The 20,598-nt window shown below is 39.1% G+C and overlaps 1 protein-coding gene across 8 annotated transcripts; it reads left to right on the plus strand.

The window, feature by feature from the left end:
* Positions 1-218: 218 nt before the first annotated feature.
* On the plus strand, positions 219-19,977 carry TXNL1 (thioredoxin like 1). 8 transcript variants are annotated; one of them, XR_012649146.1, is made up of 11 exons: positions 220-479; positions 2,814-2,910; positions 4,020-4,193; positions 7,750-7,872; positions 8,253-8,322; positions 8,962-9,134; positions 12,140-12,244; positions 13,920-13,956; positions 16,259-16,306; positions 17,328-17,368; positions 19,729-19,977. XR_012649146.1 is itself a non-coding variant. In XM_075021690.1 (9 exons), exons 1-9 carry the CDS (start codon positions 382-384, stop codon positions 14,409-14,411), a joined length of 903 nt encoding a protein of 300 aa, XP_074877791.1. In that variant the 5' UTR covers positions 219-381; the 3' UTR covers positions 14,412-14,426. The 8 variants fall into 8 exon arrangements, 5 of the variants coding, with proteins under 5 accessions (XP_074877791.1, XP_074877795.1, XP_074877792.1 ...); XR_012649147.1 differs by lacking the exon at positions 13,920-13,956; XR_012649148.1 differs by lacking the exons at positions 13,920-13,956; positions 17,328-17,368 and adding an exon at positions 17,650-17,863.
* Positions 19,978-20,598: the final 621 nt, after the last annotated feature.

Here is a 20,598-nt window from a genome sequence, read left to right on the forward strand (position 1 = left end):
TCCCCTCCCACAATTCACCGCGCTTGCCCCTAACCAAAATGGCTGACGGCCGGGCGGCGGCTTCACCCCTTCCGTCGCTGCCCTGTCCCAAAATGGCGGCAGCCGGGCAGTGGCTTCACCCCTTCCCGCCCTGCCCTCTCTCAAAATGGCGGCGGCCGGGCGCGGCGCTCGCGAGAGGTAGCCCCGCCCCGCCCCAAGATGTCCGCCCGGCGGGCCCGGTCTGGGAGCGGTGTGGCGGACGCGCCTGCGCCCTGAGCCGAGCGGTGCATGCCGGGCACCCCCTTCCCGCCGTGACGCTGCAGATAGCAGGCCGGTACCGCCGCCGCCGTCCGTCCCCCTCCTTCCCCCCTCAGCGCGGGCCCCGCCGCCGTCCCGGCGAGGATGGTGGGCGTGAAGGTGATCGCGAACGACACCGAGTTCCAGCCTGAGCTCAGCGCTGCCGGTTCCCGCCTGGCCGTCGTCAAGTTCACCATGCGGGGGTGAGTGAAGGTGGGATACGGGCTCCCGTTTCTCTTCACGCTGGGCAGGGGCGACGCGGGGAGCGCCCCGGGGCGGCGGGCCGGCCGCCCCGGGGCGCTCCCCGCGCGGCCCCTGCCCCCCGGGTCCTCCCCCGCCGCGGCCTCGTTCCCGCTGAGGCAGCGGAGAGCGGGAGCTGGGCCTGACCCAACCGGGAGGCGTCTCCTCACGGCCCCGTCAGCCGGCCTTGCCGCTCCCGGCCCGGTCTGGGAGTGAGGAGGCTGGCCGGGAGCGAGAGGACCGCTGAGGGCCTTGAGGGGACTTTGGTGGGGGTTTTTTTCTTTATTATTTTGAGGCGAGGCAAGGCTTCGGACTTGAGAAGGGCAGTTAGCTGGCAAAATGCTGTATCATTTTGGTCACTAGCCAGCTGCGGGGGGGGTCAGAGCTGCGAGCTAATGCTTTTTTAGCGTTAGTGACACTCCCTGTCTGTAGCATATCAATACAGTTGCAGCATCGGGATGGTGTTTCCTATTTCTGGGGTTAAATTCACTTTTTTTGCAGCCGAGCCAGCTTCCCCTGCCCTCTGAACTTGTCATTCTTCAGGTGCTCTGAGGAGATCAGATGCTATGCTGGCTTAAAATCTGGTTGCAGGTCAGGAAGCCACTGTTAACAGAGGGCAGAGACAACTGCATCTTGCTTGGTTTCTGCTAAAAACATCTCTTGCCTCCATAAAACTTAGCTGGATCCTCATCCTTTTTGCCCGGGGCAAGCAGATGTCCTTTTTCCCATACTCAGCAGGGATTTGAAGTACAGGTGTGGTTGGTGTAATCTGGATGAATTGGTGACCAAAGGAAATCACAACAATTCAGTTATTCACAGTAATCTGTGGGAGGCTAGGGAGAATAGCGATGGTGTTGGGGGTCTTGGGCTTCAAAGCGCACCTCATTATTGTCAAAGTCCTAGCTTTTAGTGCCTATACTTTTTTTTTTCCCTCATCTTTCTACCACCTATTTAAATGTGCAGTTGAACCATTCCACTTCCAATGGCTGTTTGGAGGTCAAAAGACTTCAGGTGTGATATGAAAGAGATGGTGAAAGATCTTATACTTGGAAGAGGCCACAAGGTCACTAGCTGGGTGTCTGAATGGGTACTGAAAAAAGCATTCATATACATGCATCTGATGTCTGATTGCTGCTGCTTAGTTATGGGGTTGGGGTTTGGTGTTTGTTGTTTTTTTTTTTAGGTAAGTCCACTTCATCCATAACTGTAGAGGTGTTGGTGATCTCAGTAATACTGTGTACATGTGTGCCCAGGAAAATGTTTCAATTACAGACTACCCAATATGTTAGGTTCCAGTTACGTTAATGGATTGATGTCTTAGCGTATAAATATCTGTGAGTTTGCCTTGCTATGCTGCTATGGATCCATACCCTCTCTGTCAAGAGAGAATAGAAAAGGTGAAGCGGATCTCATCTGTGCTGTTTTACAGCTATGTGTGTTGGCAGATTCACATTGACAGAGCTCTCTGGTTTAGCTACAGCCTATGCTGATATGCTGTTGGAGGGAGTTTCTACTGGTTGGGTGGGGTTTGTTTTTTTTTTTTTGCTGTTTTGCTTTTTAATTGCTTCTTTCACAGCAAATTGAGTTGTGAGACTATCCCTATGGAGGAATAGTTGCATCTGTACACTTCATATATGCCAGCAAAGGTATCATAATTAACAAATACATATTTTCAGCCAAGGTGATACAGTTAAGTCAGCAGAAGTCAGGTCTGTGTTACCAGGGTCAAATAAGTATGGTAGTAACTGGTTACAGTGTATTAAGTGTATTGTAGTAAGAATTCTATGATTATTGCAAAAGGTTTGATACATTATTGCTGTTAAATATTTCAAGTCATACATAGATATTGCTATAGATACTATTTTTTCACAGGATGTAACATGGAGTGCTAGTACTAATTTTCTGTTAAAAGTGGTGTTTGCTGTTTCAGGAAAAGAACGGAACTCTTTGCCCTCCCTTGTGTCACTTTAGTTAGCAGGACTTTAGCTTGTGGTAAAAGATGCCGGAGCTAAACCCATTAGATGGAAAATAGGAAGTTAGTATTAATTGATAGGTGAAGCTAATCATGTGACATTGAAGCTGTCTGAGGAAGTGGGAATTAACACTTCATGATGTGTTTCTCAATGTCATTCTTAATTGTATCACCAGGATTGCTCACCATCTGTCAGCCAGGTAGGAAGGTTATTTTTACATGTACCAAGGATATCAGTAAGAACATGAATGTGCTAATTCTATTTGGGGCAGACATTTTTCAAAAAAAAGGTTGAGTTAAATTAAACTGTATGTTGTTTTCACAGATGTGGCCCTTGCTTAAGGATAGCCCCAGCTTTCAATGCTCTGAGTAACAAATATCCCCAGGCAACTTTTTTGGAAGTAGATGTGCATCAATGCCAGGTTGGTATTCAAACCCATATTTTTGGTTGTAAGACAAAGAGCAGATAATGTCATGAATGGGAAACTTGAAGAAAGACTGTTCAGACAGTAGACTGAGTAGCGTCCTGTGGCTGTTGACATGCTTGGTGAATCACAAGTAGCCGTATCGTGAAATTCTCCAAAATTAGGATATGCACAAAGATGTGAACAAACAACACTTTTGTTTAGAAAAGCATTCTTGCAGTTATCCCTGTGATGTCCTTCATTTAAGCAGCGTACAGTCAGTTTAACAGTTCCTGCTGCTTGTACTATTTAGATAACACCGCTAAATGTGGAAGATAGCACTAGTATGAATTAAAAAGAGTAAGTCTTTCCAAACAAATATTGGTGTAATTATTGAGCAAAATGAAAACTGCAATAAACTGATATGATTAGTGGGACTAGATTCCTCTCAAGTACTACTCAACTGTTTTTAACAGACAACAGTGTTGCAGGTGAGCTGTTGATTGACTTCAGGGTTGTTAACAAAAATTAACAATGGTATGTTGAAAGGAAGTGTCTTGAATTACTACAAATTATAATGGAGAGAGATGAACATCAAAGTGGTAACAATGTTTGCAAATGACACTAAATTAAGGAAAGTTTTGGAAAAACTACTGTGGGTGCATGACAGGTAGGAATACAGGTAGAAATCAAATGGAATTCACCTTCTACAGCAGCAGGCTGCAGTTCCTGGGTGCGCAGGAACGTGGCTTGGGAGAGGAAGGAATGCAGGTGTAAAGAAAGCTTGTAAAATAAGTGTTAAATTAAGCCATCCTCCACTTTCGAAAGCAAATGAGTAATGATTTTTATGGTGTACCAACAAATCTATTGACAATGTGAAGTCTGTTCAAAGAATGCCCAAATGTGTAAAGGATTAGGAGGATCTGAAGAATTTAAATTAACTTAAAATTGTTGTCTGAGTTAAAGCTGTTTATAAAACAACAAATACTGTTTGTGATGTTTGAGGTGATGTAGCTTGTTAAATATGTAGTGTGTGCATTCTTATCTAGGTGAAGCAAGCTAATGTTTCTGTCTAATATTGGTAATACTCTGTTAGGTAACACTTGTAACTAATTTATGCATTCTAGGGAACAGCTGCTACCAATAATATATCAGCAACGCCGACATTTCTGTTTTTCCGAAACAAAGTGCGAATCGACCAATATCAAGGAGCAGATGCTGTAGGTTTAGAAGAAAAAATTAAACAGCACCTGGAGAATGATCCTGGAAACAGTGAAGATACAGATATCCCGAAAGGATATGTATGCATCTCTTATCTTAAGATACTTTTTTTTTAAATATTCAAGTTATGCAAACATTAAAAAAAATTTATCTCTTGCTTTCTAAACATACTCTAAGTCAAGTCAAATAATGGTACTTTAGGCAAAACTGCAATTTCCCCATGGCTTTGAGAAGATCACTTGTCTGGGTTTCCTTTTTCAGACAAAATTAAAAAACTAACATGTACATATTTAGTAACTATGGTTATAGAATTATAAAATGTTTTAAGAAAAATCTCCATGCATAGCCCTTAGTCATTCATTGAATAATGAATCTAATGTTTAATGATGAGCTTTTTGCTGCAGCTCCTTATTCTGCTTCTTTCTTTCTTCTCAGACATCCCAATCTGTCTTCCCAAAACGTTTTTTAAAGTGTAAAAATGTCCATGGGAAAAGACATTGTTAAACATGGTTGTCAAAAATATTGAAAAGTTGCTCTAGTTGTTCCTTAAGAAATCCTCTCTGTTGTTTATGTGGTGGTAGGTTCATTTGGGGTTTTCCTTTTTTCTTCTTGCTCCCTACCCTTTCTTTAATCTTCTTTATTTCATCTCTTTAAAAAAAAAAAAAGGGGGGGGGGAGAGATTCTGCTGTCAAAGGAATTAACCTTCGTAACAGTTCAGCTCCATCTTCCTCTATTGCAGCTTGCCCTGAAAATAGGATGCCTTTGGGAGGGTATTGTTAGATAAACGATATCTCATGATATATTTTCTTCTGCCTAATTGCTAATGTTTGCAGAAGTGGATGGTATTACAAAGTGTTCTCTTTAGATTTCTTCTTGCCTGTAAAAGAATGACAAGGATATAAAAGTATATAAAGTAAAAAATGTGTCACAGGAAAAGATTATGTGCCTGGTCTGAGTAGCATACAAGACTTCTTGCTGATTGTGAATTTCCTTTCAATTTAATGCTTAATGTGTATTGTTTCACTTCTGTAGGGGTACTGCATATCACTCCAGTAATTGCTGATCAAGCATTCACAGATAATGTAAAGTAATAACTTGTAACTTTTTTTAGTAATTTGTAAAAAAGAAAAGTGAACGTTTCTAAATACATGTTCTCAAACTGAATGGTTTTTAAACCTTGCATCAAAATCTCTCATAACTAAAATTTGATGTTACATGTACTTATGAAGAATTTAAAAATTGGTACTCATGAACAGATTTCTTTTTTATCATTGCATAATTTGCCCATGTCTCCTAGGTAAATCAGAACTTTGTAGGGATACTTGATTTTTTTGGCCAAAATTTCGGTAAGGGAGCAATCTGCTTAGAAATATTGGTGCTCTCGGGAAATTATTTTCGCCATGTTCTGCGTGTTTTCATGTTACCTCAAGGCAATTGTGCCTTGCAAATCATAAGCCTGTCTGACAGCTGTACTAACAAACACATGTAAATGAGAACTCTAATGTGACAAAACACTTTCCTAGAGCTGTCGTCTTAGGTGGTATTCTCCAAGCAATCCTTGGTGTAATATTACTCATTAAATGAGATTATACTTTTGGTAGAACAATAGACAAACACAGTTAGTTATGTGGTGTATTACATTTTGCCTAAATCATGCGTCACAGTTCAGCGCTTAGCTAGTTGCTGTAGTGTGCGCGTTACTTTGCATTGGTGAATCTAATACGTTAAACTTTGCTGTGATGAGTATCTGTAGAACCCAAAATTATGCTGTTAAATGCAAAACCAAGTTTTTTGGAGGTTAAGTATTTTAAATTCATAGCTAGCTGTATCCTATCAGGCAAATGTAAGCAGGGTGCAAATCCAGCTGAATATTTCTCATTTAAATGAGCTGCAACAGTGCAGGTCACTTGAATTTCTAGCAGTTCAGCTACTTTCTAACTGTTCCACGGCATGCATTGCACTTCACTTTATAAGTGAACACTTACATTTTTAATTACTGTGAAATCCTCTGTCGAACTATGGGGATGTCAAAAGACAAAGGTTCAGCTTGTTAGCTTTGGAGCCCTAAACACACTGAAAATCATTCAAGTAACAACTTCAGGTCTGCTTAATTAGATTGGTTTTGAGATGAACACACCACCTCGTATTGAAAGTTAATCTTCTAGGAGGTGGTGTCTTACCCCTATGAATCAAGTCCTGAGTATGTTCAGGGCTGTATAAGTCAAGCAGGAATTCCATTTGACCTGTAAGTGGTAGGCTGAAATGCTATTTTAGGATATGCTTGACCCAAACTGGGCTGCTCTTGGCTCCAGGGAAGTATCTTCATTCTCTCGCACAGCTGTGTGTTCCTTTTCTTTGCTTACCTTCTATCTACTGAGCATGCGAGTTGCAAGCTAAGCCTTCATTTGGATGCTGGGAGGGGGATAAGTATTTTTTGCTCAGAATAACATTGTTGCAAGAGCTAAGGGAAGTGGCATACAGGAAAAGGGTTGTATTCTCTCAGCAGTCTGTTTTTGGATTCTGTTTGTACCATGAAGCTATAGCCTGAGTTGTTGTAAGCAGTAATTTTCAAGCTAGTGTGTGCTTTTTTTCAAGAGTGGTATATTATTCTTTGGGACCTAGTAGATGCCTTTAAGAAGGGTATTTTTGGGTCGTTATCCTAAAAGTTCCTTTAGTTTCTTAGGTCTGGACTGTTCTATGGCTGTACACTGATCTTGAATTTGTACTGTTACGGTGTGAGATGTTGATGCTCTGTCTTCAGGCCTTAAGATATGAAATACTTGATTTTTAGCCTGACTTACTTTGCTTCAATTGAATTTGGTTTACTTTAGTTGCAGGCAAAAAATTCTGGTTATCTGGAAATTGATACAGATTATTCTGCCTCTGCAAGAATACCACCTTTTAAATGGCTTGGAGCATGGATAGCAGTCTGCTTTAGTCTGAGAATGTATATATGCTAAAACTTTTAGTTGGACCCTTTACAGAAGAGCTGAGCAGTAAACCAAACTGGTTCATTGTGAATAGTGTTGCTTTTGTTTTTTGCTATTCTGTGTTTTTGCCAAAGTATATGGAAAAAGGAGTGGGAAAAGGTTTCATAAAGTTAATTTGTACACAGTGCTGAAAAAGAAGTAAAATAAGACTAGCTTTGCATATAAAGCCTGGTAAGAGCTATAGTGGTGGTCTTTCAACGTGTTCTGCAATATGTAGTATATTTTTGGGGAGGCCCATATCTGGGTGGTTTGGTTTTTTTCCCTGTTAAGTTGATCATAGCTCCAGTCTAATGTCAGTTTGTGTTGTGACTTCGATACTGTAGTCTTGTTTATCAAAAGTATATCTGAAAATTCTCCCTGTGCCCAGTTTCTTATTCTTGAAATGGCAAGTGTGTGTTCCAGGGGTGCAGGATTTGAATGGAGGGGAGAAATGTTGTTCAGTTATGAACCGAATACATCCGAGTACTACAGTATTCGTAGTTTGTGTTTGTAATGTCTTTTGATATAAACCCCTGAGGTTTTCTGTGTGTCTTGTTATTTTAATCTGTTGAATGAAGAATTTCATTCATTCCAATGCTTACTAATCCCAGATGAGTTCATGGTGCACTTATCATGCACTCAGCAATGCTCTTGCTTTTACTTTCAGATGGATTTAATGCCATTTATCAATAAAGCCGGCTGTGAATGTCTTAATGAGAGTGATGAGCATGGATTTGATAATTGTTTACGTAAAGACTCTACCTACTTGGAATCAGACTGTGATGAGCAGGTACAGTAGATATTTTTAAGTGAGATATTTTCAATGATGGTCTAGTCTGCAAGCATTTGTTTTAAGAACTTGTCTACTTTACAATATTATGGTAGTGTAAGTAAGAGTGGGAGATGGTAGTAGGATGTAAGTAAAATTAGTATAAAAAGGTGGTTGTAGCATTTCCAGTTTCACATCCCTTTATGTATGGAAAAAATTCCAAATGGAGTAGTGTTTGCTGACATTTTAAAGTGACAGACTAGTGCATGTGTGGAATATGATGAAGGTAAGTTCTTAATTTTATTTCAAAGCTCAGGCTTATTTGTAGTTAATTATTGTGCTATGTTTGTTTTTAAGAATGAAGAAAACAGTGTTCAACAGCAACTTTTTTTTTTCCACAGCTGCTTATTACTGTAGCTTTTAGTCAACCTGTCAAGCTTTATTCTATGAAACTTCAGGGGCCAGATAATGGTGAGTGAAGTGTCAGTTTAATCATATCTTTGAAACTAAAGCTTTGCCCATGTTTAGCTGAATTTTCTAAAAAAATGACAATGTTGGCCCTGGAACCTTTTACCTTCTGAGAATCCCACAGCAGCTTCAGTAGATTTGTTGTAAATGAACTACATAACAAATTATCGCATTCATTTTTCACTGACCTTGTGCATGGGTATTGGGTATGATGCAAATATAAATATTTACTGTAGTTTGATATGCTGCAAAGAGAAACTTATGTTTAACTCAAGAATTCATGTGAGAGCTACTGAAAGGTACGGTTTAGTTTTTATGGTAAGTGAGTTTACATTATAAAATTACATAAAATGTTTAGGTTATATGTGTTAAATGACACAGCAAAACTATTATTTTTAGACTTTTTATTGTTTTGGGTTTTTTTGTGGAATTCTGTGTCTGACACATAGATGAGTAGTGCAACTTTGGATGTCCTTCAGTATCCAGGGTGGTGATGTAGGATTGGCAGATAAGATACTAGAACTGTAGAAGCTTATGCCTTCCTTGAGTGCTGTCTAGAGACTGTGATAAGTGAGCGCTTCTCAATCAGTGTTTTGAAAATGTATTTGAACAATGGAATACCACTCCTATATTTTAACACAGGGCAAGGTCCAAAGTACATAAAAATCTTTATCAACCTTCCTCGATCTATGGATTTTGAAGAAGCAGAAAGAAGTGAACCAACTCAAGCCCTGGAACTGACACCAGATGATATTAAAGAAGATGGTATTATCCAGCTTCGCTATGTAAAATTTCAGAATGTTAACAGTGTAACTGTAAGTAAAGTTTCTGTTCTGAGATCTCTGCAGTCTGAAAACTTAATAGGTTTTTAAAGCGCTGTGCATGTTTGTTGATTTAATTGCAAATGTCCTTAATTTCTCTCTGCTGATTGCATACTGTGTGTTTATGCTAAAAGTATTTCAGGAATTTAAGGTGAGACAAGGCTGTCTGCATGCAATGTCTCTTTCGGCCTAAGGTTTACTTTCACCCATTGACGAGGTAGTGTGCTGTTTAATACAACTTGAGTTTTTACTAACACGGCGTCTTCATTTGAAGAGTTGAGGAGACAAGGAATCCAGTTCCTCAGTAATCTGATTGCAGAAATGACAGATTTCTCTGAGTATCAAGTGAAGTACTTGCAATGTCTTTAAACTCAATACCTGCCTTCTGTGAGGGTTCTTAAATGCTGTAATCAAATCACCTTTCTCTTTTAATGAGCTCTCCAATTCTCTTGCTTAAGAGACTTTCCACAGATTTCACATAGGGTTTTTGACTGCTAAATGCAGGTGCGGATTCCCCTCTTAGATTTTAAAACGAAATGTTCTAGTGCAATATGTGTGATGACTAAATTGATGCTGGAATTGCGTTATGCTTGGCATCATCCTGGTACTGCGCTAGCCCCGTTTCCTGCAGTATTGTGTTGAACTGTTTTTCCAATATGACCCCTGAATTCTTTTCTGTGGAAATGCTTTTTGTGGCCTGAATTACGCTTTTGCAGATGTATGGACTTACAGTTGATTGAATTAAGCTATATTTTAGTGGGCCGGCCACAGAAGTCACCAGCTGCTTATGAGTTACAGGTAACTCCAGAACATTGATCCACCCTCAATCTTTTTATCACACTTTTTCCTCTCTAAAAAGGTTTCTGGTAAATTTCTAAATTACTATTTGTGGACTGCATTTTAGATCAGTTGGCTACTTTCATGTTTAGCCATGATTTACTAGCAATTATTTTAAAGGTAATGGGAGGTGAACCTAAATAACTCCTTTTCATGTCTGTTATTTCTATGGAGTTACCTTTGTGACCAACTTTATCCTCTGCCAAATGAAACGGAGATCGGTCACAGAGGCTTATATTCTACAAAGCTGTGCTGACGAGTACAAGTTCCGTATTTGTTCTTTAATAAAATCCTGTGTCAGCTTTAGACAGGATGATGTGCAAACATTAGACAAGTGATAAGGTGATTAAATAGATGTTCTGCTTGTTTGCACTATTTGCATGTGGACACTGCAGTAGCACTCCCCTAGTTTCCTAGCTAAACCTGGATTCTGTATTTAAGATTTCTGAAAATGAGATGGCCAGTCATCTTGTCCACCACTTGGCTTTTTGGTGCAGGTGATGAAGGTCTGCTTGCTTACATAGTCCCGCAGATAAAATTCTTCCATTTGTTTCCTAATGAACTGGAGGAGGCGCAGTTGTCATACCACTGTGGTTTAACCCCATCCCGCAACTAAGCCCCACGCAGCTGCTTGCTTGTTCCCCACCCCCAGGTGGGATGGCGGGGAGAATCGGAAGAGTGAAAGTGAGAAAAAAGGAATTCATTCTCCACTTCCCATCAGCAGGCAGGTGTTCAGCCATCTCCAGGAAAGCAGGGCTCCATCATGTGTAATGGTGACCAAGTAACAAATTGTCCTGCTTTTCTGCCATGTATAATCAGAAATACTTACTGAACACTTCCATGTCAGTATTAGTAAGTTTATACTTCATTTATGTATATCACTGGTAGGTTTGTTAGTTTTAACTTACCTGGTTTATTAATTCTATACCCTGTAGTTTCTAATCCATATAATTCAGCATATGGAAATCTGTTTTTCCCTGTTTGTTGTGTGCTTCTCTTCATTACTGCTATTTCAGAGGCACTTTTTTTTCTGTACTTGTTGAACTTTTCATATCATTACTGAGACAGAATCTTTGAACACATTGCAGTTCACCTCTGTTAGACAAAAGTCACTCCTTGACATGGTCTTCTGTTTCTTACTGTCAGAAGAGTACTTTCTTCAGCATTTCAACCCTCACCTTCCATACATCTTGTTTGTATAGGAAAATATAGTCTTCCAGCTTCAGGGAAGCCACTTGCAGAGGTGAATGTGCTGGTTTAGATCAGCAATCCATCTTGCTTATCATGCACTTGCAAGCATCTGGTGTTGTCAAAAAAATTTTTTAGTATGGGGCAAGCAGGTAGTGATGCATACCCTCCAGTATTTGGCACAGGCAATTTCTGAGGCAGAAAGGGCATTTTCATAGACACTGGCTATGGCTTATGGAAAGGGTGTGGTGCGTGCTATCCCTTGCCCACCTGTTGTCCTCCTCCTCCTCCTCCTTTCTTTCCTCTGCTTCTGATGCCACTACTTTCTTTCTTTCTCATTCCTCCTTTCTCCATGCTCACAATAAAGTGTGGAAAGATCCACAAACACCTCATTGCTCTTATAACACCAAGTTCCTTACTAATACTATTTCATGCAAAAAAAATGTTCTTTCACTTGTCCACTTTAAAAAGTGTAGTGGTTCCAGCAATAATTTTGTAGTTCATATTTCAAAAGAAGCTTGATTTGTTTGAAACCCTAAAATAGCTTGATAGATCTAGTATCCATGCTGTAAAACATGTAATTATGGAAACTATAGTAGTAAACTACATGTGAATAGTGTTAGGGGCTTCAGCAAGCATAGTTAAATTGATATGTAACTTCATTTCCAGTCAGATTCTAGTGAACTGTGACTTCTTAAAGCCTGTTTTTGCTTGCTGAATGTGGTCTCAGGTTGGAAGTAGAAGCTGGGAAAGTCCAAACTGTGTGGGTTTTGTAACAAACTACCAGGAAAATAATGGCATTCTATATAATCATTATTTTAAATAAGAGGACAATAGCTTCTCTAAAGGTTACAGAGGCCTTTATAATTGGAAAAACTGTTAATTTGGTTAGTTCAAAAATCTTGGGCACCTAAGTTTTTTTGTATTAATGGACAGTTTATCTTAACTCTTGTGTTTGGGATTTTTTTCTTTAGTTGTTTGTCCAATCCAATCATGGTGATGAAGAGACAACAAGAATTACATACTTCACATTTATTGGAACTCCAGTCCAAGCGACAAATATGAATGACTTCAAGCGAGTGAGTCCTCTTTCTTAAAAACACTTTTGAATCTTTTAAACCTACTCAGAAGTAGGTTGACAGAAAAGATACACTTGGTTGTTACTACGATTCCGCAACTTAAGGTAGTTTTGGCATCCAAAAGAAAATGTGTAACTTTATCTTACAGATCTTTGGTATTGCTTACAAGTTTTTGTTCACCAACTTTTGTAAAAATTTGGGGGTAAGAATGTACATATGAAAACTTGAGGGACTGTCAAGTTACATACACTATAGACAATGTTGGTTTTTAAACAGCTGTGAGATGTCTTGATTTTGAAACTTGCTTTCTGATGTTCAGGAAGTAGAGAAGCAATTGCATGTACAAACTAGACTCCTTGTGATTGACTTGACTTATGCTTTGAAGAATTTTATTCACTGGGCAACATTAATCTTGAGATCTGAAAACTATTTGGTCACAAGGTGTCTTATATTAAACATACCTGCTTTTTAAAGAGGAAATGAAGCAAACAGCTTGTTACAGTATGACTTTAGACACTACTGTTGAACAATAAGGCACTCTTTTTTTTTTTTTTTTGAGAATGTGAAACGGGTTTGAAAGGATTGAAGCTTTTAAAGCTACTTGCAGCTTCTTCAAAATGTAATATGTCTGTTTTAAAATAAACTGCTTTAAAACTTAGTAGCCTTTGTGAAAGGGCAAATACTGCTGTAACACTTGCCTACAAACCAATAACATTGAAAGCGCCACAGAATTTATTATCCAAATAACCTATAACTTTGGAAGGTTAAAAATGCTAACACTCACCAACATGTCACGTACTTGGAATTTTTAACACCAAAACTTGATCTTCTACATGTAAACCTTAGTATCTTTGCAGGTAATAATGAAGTTAATAAATAGAAGTTTAATGGGTTTTGCTCGCTTTCAGTGAAACTTGAAGTCACTGGAACAGTTGTTCTAATGTACTAAAATTAACTGGATATCAATTTTAGACCTCCTAATGTAGCACTTCCAATTCTCCCAAAACTAGAAATACGTTAATTGATTTACAGTCTGCTTGCATTTTTTGGTTTGTACAGCTTTTTTGTGAATACTGATGGTATTAGGGCATCCCCTGCAATGAGTTGTGCAACTACTATTTTAACATCATTAATCTGCAGTACTTTCTGGTATTGTGAGGGGGATGGGACCCTGACTCAGTATTTGATCTCTGTCTCACTTTCAGTTCTTTGTAAAGTATGTGAATTAGTTTTTGCTTTCAAAAGTACTGAAAATTTACTTCCAACAAGTGCACTCTTTAAACCTGAGCTTCTGATTGTTAAACTAGTGATTTTTTTAATTTTTTTTTTAAATTGATAATCCTGATTGGGATGCACCTCATAAAGCAATTCAGGTATTTTGTAGAATGTTACGTGTATTTGAGACTAGTGCTGAGCCTGCACAACGTGTTCCCTACAGTATTTTAAGTTGCATAGATAAAACATTAGTTTGGACACAGTATTGAAGGACTACCTTAGCCTGAACTCTCTGCTGTAACAGTCTGGGCTCCAGTCAGTGTTTGTGTAGGGAGTGGGTTTTTTAATTCACACATGCCCTCACACAACCCTTTAACGACATTAAAAATAGCGTGGGTCTCCAGGCATCTCAGCCCTCTACTGTAGTTAGAGGGGATTTACAGATGTCTCTCCGTTCTAGATGCACTGTGGATGCTTGGAAGCTGCTACATGGCCTGGTAAATACTATGCCAGTTAACAATTTTGGTTTCCTTAAAGTTTGCAGGTGAACGCCTTGGCTCTATCAAGGAGTGTGCCTTTGTGTCTTGTGAGATCTGTTTAAATCGAAGGGGAGGGGGCGCAAACCTACAACTGCGTAGACATGAGACAGTCCCATGGTGTTAGCATTGTGCTGGTAATGTCAGGATGTTAAGGAACTGGTCAGAACAGCCTTAAATAGCGGAGCAGGCATTACTGGGTTATGAAGTGGCTGATCTTGTCTCAATTCAGATACTCATAGACACTATATGTAATATTCCTATTTTCCTTCCTGAACATGTAGTTTTAATATTAGGCTGTTAAAATATTTCATCATAACAAATGGGATGTGTAGTCTGGCAGAGTTGCAGTGCTCTTAGGAATTTTAACTTTTGTTTCCTCTCTTCCAGTGATCCTGTCAGTTATGAAACCTTAATATAGCGTTGGGCATTAATTATATTTAGGTTTGTAGATTAACTGGGAAACCTTATCTTTCTTTTCATCTCCTTGGGTAGTTACCTACACTACTACTACTCACTGCTTTCATCTGTCTCATTCCCTTATCTCAGTCAGTCTCTACTGTTCATATTTCTCATCTAATTATGATAAAAATAGTATTGTCATAAGATTAACAAGATGGGGAATGCTTTTTTTTCCTTGAGTTTGAGAAGTGTTTGTAAGAATCTGTTAAATACCTTATTTGAAGGGCTTGAATTAGCAAGTAGACATAATGTGATTCCAGTCATGTTTCTATGATTGATCACATCTATGCATGTTCATTTTCAAAGTAAAAAATAAAACCAACACATTGGTTTGAATGAATTCTGCTAAGGATCAGGCTAATGTATTTTGCTTCCCAATTAGGGTGGGGTCTGAACACATGCTTTTAGTTACAGAAGCTTACTGCTCAGCAGTTGATGGTTAAGGTGCATAACTGCAGGTCCCATGTCCTGCAGGCAGTTGAGGAATACTTGTGTTTGCTTGTGTGGTGCTCTGCTAACACCAGTAGGGCTGTAAGAAGAATCATCTCTTCTTGATCAGGGAGTCAGTTCATGTGTTTAATATAAATTGTTTCCAGTACTTATGCTATCAAATAGAAAGCTGGAATTCATCTACTCTGAAACATAACAGAAGTACTAAGCAGGTGTAGTTAAGTCAGTCCTTTGTTAGTGATTTTGGCCTCAGATTAGTTTGGACATACATAGAATCACACAACAGCCCAGGTTGGAAGGGACCTCAGAAGACCACCTGATCCAACCGTGCGTGGAAGCAGCAGCCTAGATGACATTATCTAGCACCCTGTCCAACCGCATCTTGAAAACCTCCAGCAATGGGGACTCTGCAGCATCCCTGTGGAGGTTGTTCCAGTGATTGACTGGTCTCACTGTAAAAAAAAAAGTGTCTTTCATTTTCTTGCATGTAGTTGGTATTGCTGGATTGAGTGAGTAAAGTTATAAAAGCTGCTTTCAAACTTGTTTTAATATGTTGTATGTATCCTGCTCCTTGCACAACTTGATTTTTACCCTCTGGGAAGGAGGGAAGTCTTTGAAGTGATGGAAAAGAGGGACATGAAGGAAAAAGTTCTGCTTAAAACTGACTGCAGTGTAGTGAGTTAAGCACAGAGTAGTGGGGAGACACCTATTTGCTTTGCTTAAATTAAGAGGCCCTCAACAGCAGAGAACCTGGATGAATATTCCCTTCCTCTATGTATTTAATATATTCTGAAATGCTTCTGGAAAAGCTTGATTTATAGGCATGTTTGTTTTAAAAAATATCCTTAACACTAAAGTGTTTATGCTGCTGTTTCTTGGCCACACAGGGTCTGACTTACAGCATAAATGATCATTCAAACTACTGTAGTAGACTGCATTTGAGTTGTAGTAGATTGCATTTGCTATTTGCTTCTGATGCTCAGTTGGACTAGTTTGTTGGGCAGGCAGCTAAAAGTGTAAAAGTGCAAGTTTTGTGTTTTTTTTACTATTGATTGATAGCTTAGAAGTAGGTAGGTTCCTGTGAATCTTGTGGTGAACTTGTAAACATACCTTTATTTTTGGAAAAGCATGCAACTGTTGATGTCCAATATAGTTCTTGTTTATTTCTGGTATTAATGAATAAAACATACTGCTGCTCAGTTTTGAGGTTGGGGCGTAGATGAATATCGACAGGTTGTGGGATATTTTTTTGTCCCCTCTCAAAAAGGCTTTCTTTCTACTCAGAACTGCTTATTTGCACTACATGCTGCTGCTTTTTTTTCTTGTAACATCTTGTTTGTTTGTTTTTCAGCTTAACTTCCCATTTCTAAAGAACTAAAAAGGCAGAAGAAATTAAAAAGTAATAATAAGATTGAAGTTGTCTTGCACTACTCCCTTCCTTGCTCTCTCTGCTCATCTAGCATCTCTTTCACCCTTTCCACAATCTCAGCACTGGTACAAGAGCCGCCTTCTCTGCACCTTCTACCATCAGGAAAAGCCTTCTCTACCTTCTGACTCATCAACTCATCTTTCCCCTCCACTCCCTGCTCCAAATCTTACCTTAAACACTTCTCTTTACCTTTCAGTCTTACCAAATTTCTGTCCCACTGTTATCCTGAACTTGACATTCTAAAGGCATACCATACAGTACTTTTACAAATCATTTTCTGTAATTAATTTTTCAGCCTGTATTGAATTTTGTAAAGCTGTTTGAGATGCAGCTTGTGAAATGCTCTATCAAGACTTGACTTTTTTTAGTGTCTTAGTGGAGCTTAGTGTTTTTCTTTGTTGTGACCCTTCCGTAAGTAGTAGACAAGCCAGAATGGGCTGGAAAGTACTACTCTTTATTGTCCCTCTGGTGGCACTGGGCACCTGCTCAGGGAAGACACAGTGAAGAGTTGGTGAGTGTTTGTACATATGTGGCCTGATTAGGGGTCTCCAACAGCATCCTACTAATTTTACTTGCTCAACCTCTTTATATATATTTAAAACAAACAAAACCAACTCTGCTCCAGAAGGTTCAGTAATAGTGTTTTCAGTCCTCCTCTTGGTAATGAACCATAGAGTTGGTTGTGTTTTTGTCACCGTCAGGCTCTGGACTGATGCTTGGGAAAAAGCCAAACAATTGAAGAAAAGCTAGCTCCAAAACCGACATCTTTTGTGCAGGAGTTACAGGCTGTAACCACTACCTTAGAATGCACTAGATGGCAGTTTTTTCTGTAAAAGGAAGGAAAACGGATCTACTTCTGAGAAAGGAATAATGACAATTGTTTGGTTTAAATAGCCCATTTCCTTTTGGGAAGGTGGAGTGGGATAGTCAGAAAATGGGGTTTTGACCTGTGATGACAAAATATCCACATCAGTATGATTGATTTTCACAGATAATACACATGGGCGAGTTGTCAATTTCTGCCTCAGACTGGTATAGCAATATTTTTAATTCATGTTCCACACTCGCTAACATCTAATCTTTAATCTTTTAACTGTGTTTTTTTGGTTTTTCTTTTTTTAAATTTTTTTTCTTAATCTGTGTGTGAACACAGTTTGGTGCTTTGGAAACACACAAAGAATAAATATTGCTTCTTGACAAGTTTAACTTTTTTTTTAACTTGATTAATTGGATCTTAATGCAAGTGATGTGGCTTCTGATTTTTTTTTTCTTCTTTCCTCATGTTGTCAAATTGGAATTTTCCTGACCTTAAGCCTTAGGTTGAATTTACAGCTTGGTGAAATGCTCCTGGTCAAGGGTTCCTTGGAGGTGAAAATGGTCTTCAAAAGTACTTTTCATCAGTAGATATCAATTACTTTGTGACAGTGATGACTCAGCTGACCAAAAGCAGCTGCATAGTGAAAAATTCTCTCTCTTGGAATCTGACAAGAAATGAAAGAAGGGGAAGGATCAGGAAGAATACTTCCAGTGGGTCCATGAGAATTCCCAAGTTCAGGGCTGTGGGTGTTTTGGGTTTTTTGTTTGTTTTGTTTCTTCCCCCTGGTCCTGTTGTTCACTATTGACTGTATGAATCTTGTGTGGTATATTGTCACTTAACTCCAGAGGTAATTAATACTTAACACATTTGCTATAGCAGTCAATTGGTTAGAATACAAGAAAGGTTTCGCTTCTTCGTTTTCAGCATTATTATGAGTAGTAGTGGGAAATTCTATGCTTCATTAGTGTAATCTTCAAATCTCTGTTCATGTGAATTCTCAGGACACCTTATCAGAGCCATAAGTGCTGCTCTAGTTAGATGGAAATGAATTGGGAATCAGTGCCTTGCCCAAAGTCCCTCCTGCAGTTTGAAGTTTTAAACTTTAAGACTTATTTTCTTTTTATTTTGGTTTGGCTTATAAATGGATATTTTTTCAAGGGTCTGCAAGAGCACTAGAATTATGTCTGAAGCTTTTCAGAAAGGTGACTAAAATGGCATCGTTTCCTGCTCTCAGGATTTTGTGTTCAGTTATCTTAAGGAAGGGGACTGGATACCCTTCTGCAGTGAACTACGCTAACTTTATACTTGCACAGCAGTATATACAGAATGCTGGAGTTGCACTTGCTGTTGGCTGGCAAATCAACTCACCAAAGTCTGGTGGCAGTGGTGATCTTTTCTGAAAAGGGAAGCACTAAGCTGACTCTGATTCCAGGTGGAGTTTGCAGAATTGGAGATAGGAGACTTGGTAAGGAATAATGTTTTGACAAAGAATAACTGAAAATCAGGTGACTTCCAGATTTCTTTATAGGTTTGAGCTGCATTATAAGGTAAATGTTCTCAGTTAGGTAGATGGCAAGGATGCCAAGGGAAATTAAAAACTTCTATTTGAGCACCCAGTGGTTCTCTTCCCATTACAATATTTTATATAGTGTATTAAGGTTGAATGCTTGGTATATAACTGTTGTGGTTTAACCACAGCCAGTAATTAAGCACCAAGCAGCTGCTCACTCATTCCCCGCCCCGGCCCCTCCACCACCCCCTGCAGTAGGATGGGGGAGAGAATAGGAAAAAACAAAAGTAAAACTTATGGGTTGAGATGAGAACAGTTTAATAGAACAGAAAGGAAGAAACTAATAATGATGATAACAATAATAAAATAAAAATAATAATAGAATTGGAATATACAAGTGATGCACAGTGCAATTGCTCACCACCCACTGACTGATGCCCAGTTAGTTCCCGAACAGTGATCCCCCCCAACCCCACTCCCCCCAGTTTATATACTGGGCATGATGTCACATGGTATGGAATACCCCTTTGGCCAGTTTGGGTCAGCTGCCCTGGCTGTGTCCCCTCCCAACTTCTTGTGTCCCTCCAGCCTTCCTGCTGGCTGCGCATGAGAAGCTGAAAAATCCTTGACTTAGTCTAAACATTATTAGGGACAACTGAAAACATCAGTGTGTTATCAACATTCTGCTCCTACTGAACCCAAAACACAGCACTGTACCAGCTACTAGGAAGACAGTTAGCTCTATCCCAGTTGAAACCAGGACAATAACATACTTTTAAGTGTGGTCTGTTCTGTTGCAGTGACTGCCTTCTAACTTTTCCCAAAATGAGACTGATGCTTTGCTGTGTGTATGAGTAGTAAAGATAAGGTTTCTTGTGTGGTTCGTATCCCTCTTAACCCCGTAGAGGGATTCACAGCTTCTGCAAGTGCTACAATAATGCATGCTTATATGCATTAACTTAGTTGAAAATTCAGTTGCACTTGTTTATTTTGAGACTTACTTTAAAAAATACTTGGCAGGACTTTTTTGGTTAAACATTATTTCTGTTTTTTTTCTCTTATCAGGTAGTTGGCAAAAAAGGAGAGAGCCACTAGGACGCAAAAGACACTGGAAGGCCTTAACACAATCAGAGATCTTCACTTTTATCTACAACTCCTGGATAATTGCTTGACCATAACCAGAGACTGTCAATCTGTTTCATTTAATGCCATTACCAATAAATCATTGCTTTTGTTGAGATGGAGTTTCCCTAGCGTGTTTCTGTTGTAATCCTCGTACATGTATTTGTAAATAAAATTCATTACTTTTGCCAAGTTTAATTTTGTTATTCTAGTAACTGGTCTTTCTTTGTTCCATTTAAACTTCAAAACTCAACTGGCTTATCTTTAGAAACAGAAGACATAATGTAGTTTGCATTTGTTCAGAGAGTTTGTAGTGTCAAATATAAGCGAAACGTAGATGGCCTTCAGAGGCCATCTAAAAATAAAATCCGAGCTGCTTTATTACAAGACCAAGTGAACTTAGGATCATTGTTCCCATGAAATACAGATACTTTTCAGATAGGAATAACTTCACCTGTTTTGGAAATTTCCATTTCCCTCCCCACCTCAGAAAGCGTAGGGGGAGGAAGCATATTTAAAGTTACCATTCCATTAATGTGCAGATTTGTTGGAAATGGAATGCTGATGCAAGCTGTTTGGCACTGAGAATTCTTGAGTTATCTGAATGTGGAGGTTTGTTTTAATATTATTAGAAAATATTGACCTTGTTTCCCAGGCAGACTCTAGCAAGCTGTGCAGTTATTTGGATGTTTGTGCACCCCACCTGAACATAAATTCCTTACTACTTTTGTTGGGTGTTTTTCCTCTCTCTGGATCTTGATAAGGAAATGTTTATTGCAAATACTAATTTTACTTAATTGGAATTCCTGTACT

The sequence above is a fragment of the Buteo buteo genome, chromosome Z (assembly GCF_964188355.1).
Source record: "Buteo buteo chromosome Z, bButBut1.hap1.1, whole genome shotgun sequence".
NCBI classification, from domain to species: Eukaryota; Metazoa; Chordata; class Aves; order Accipitriformes; family Accipitridae; genus Buteo; species Buteo buteo.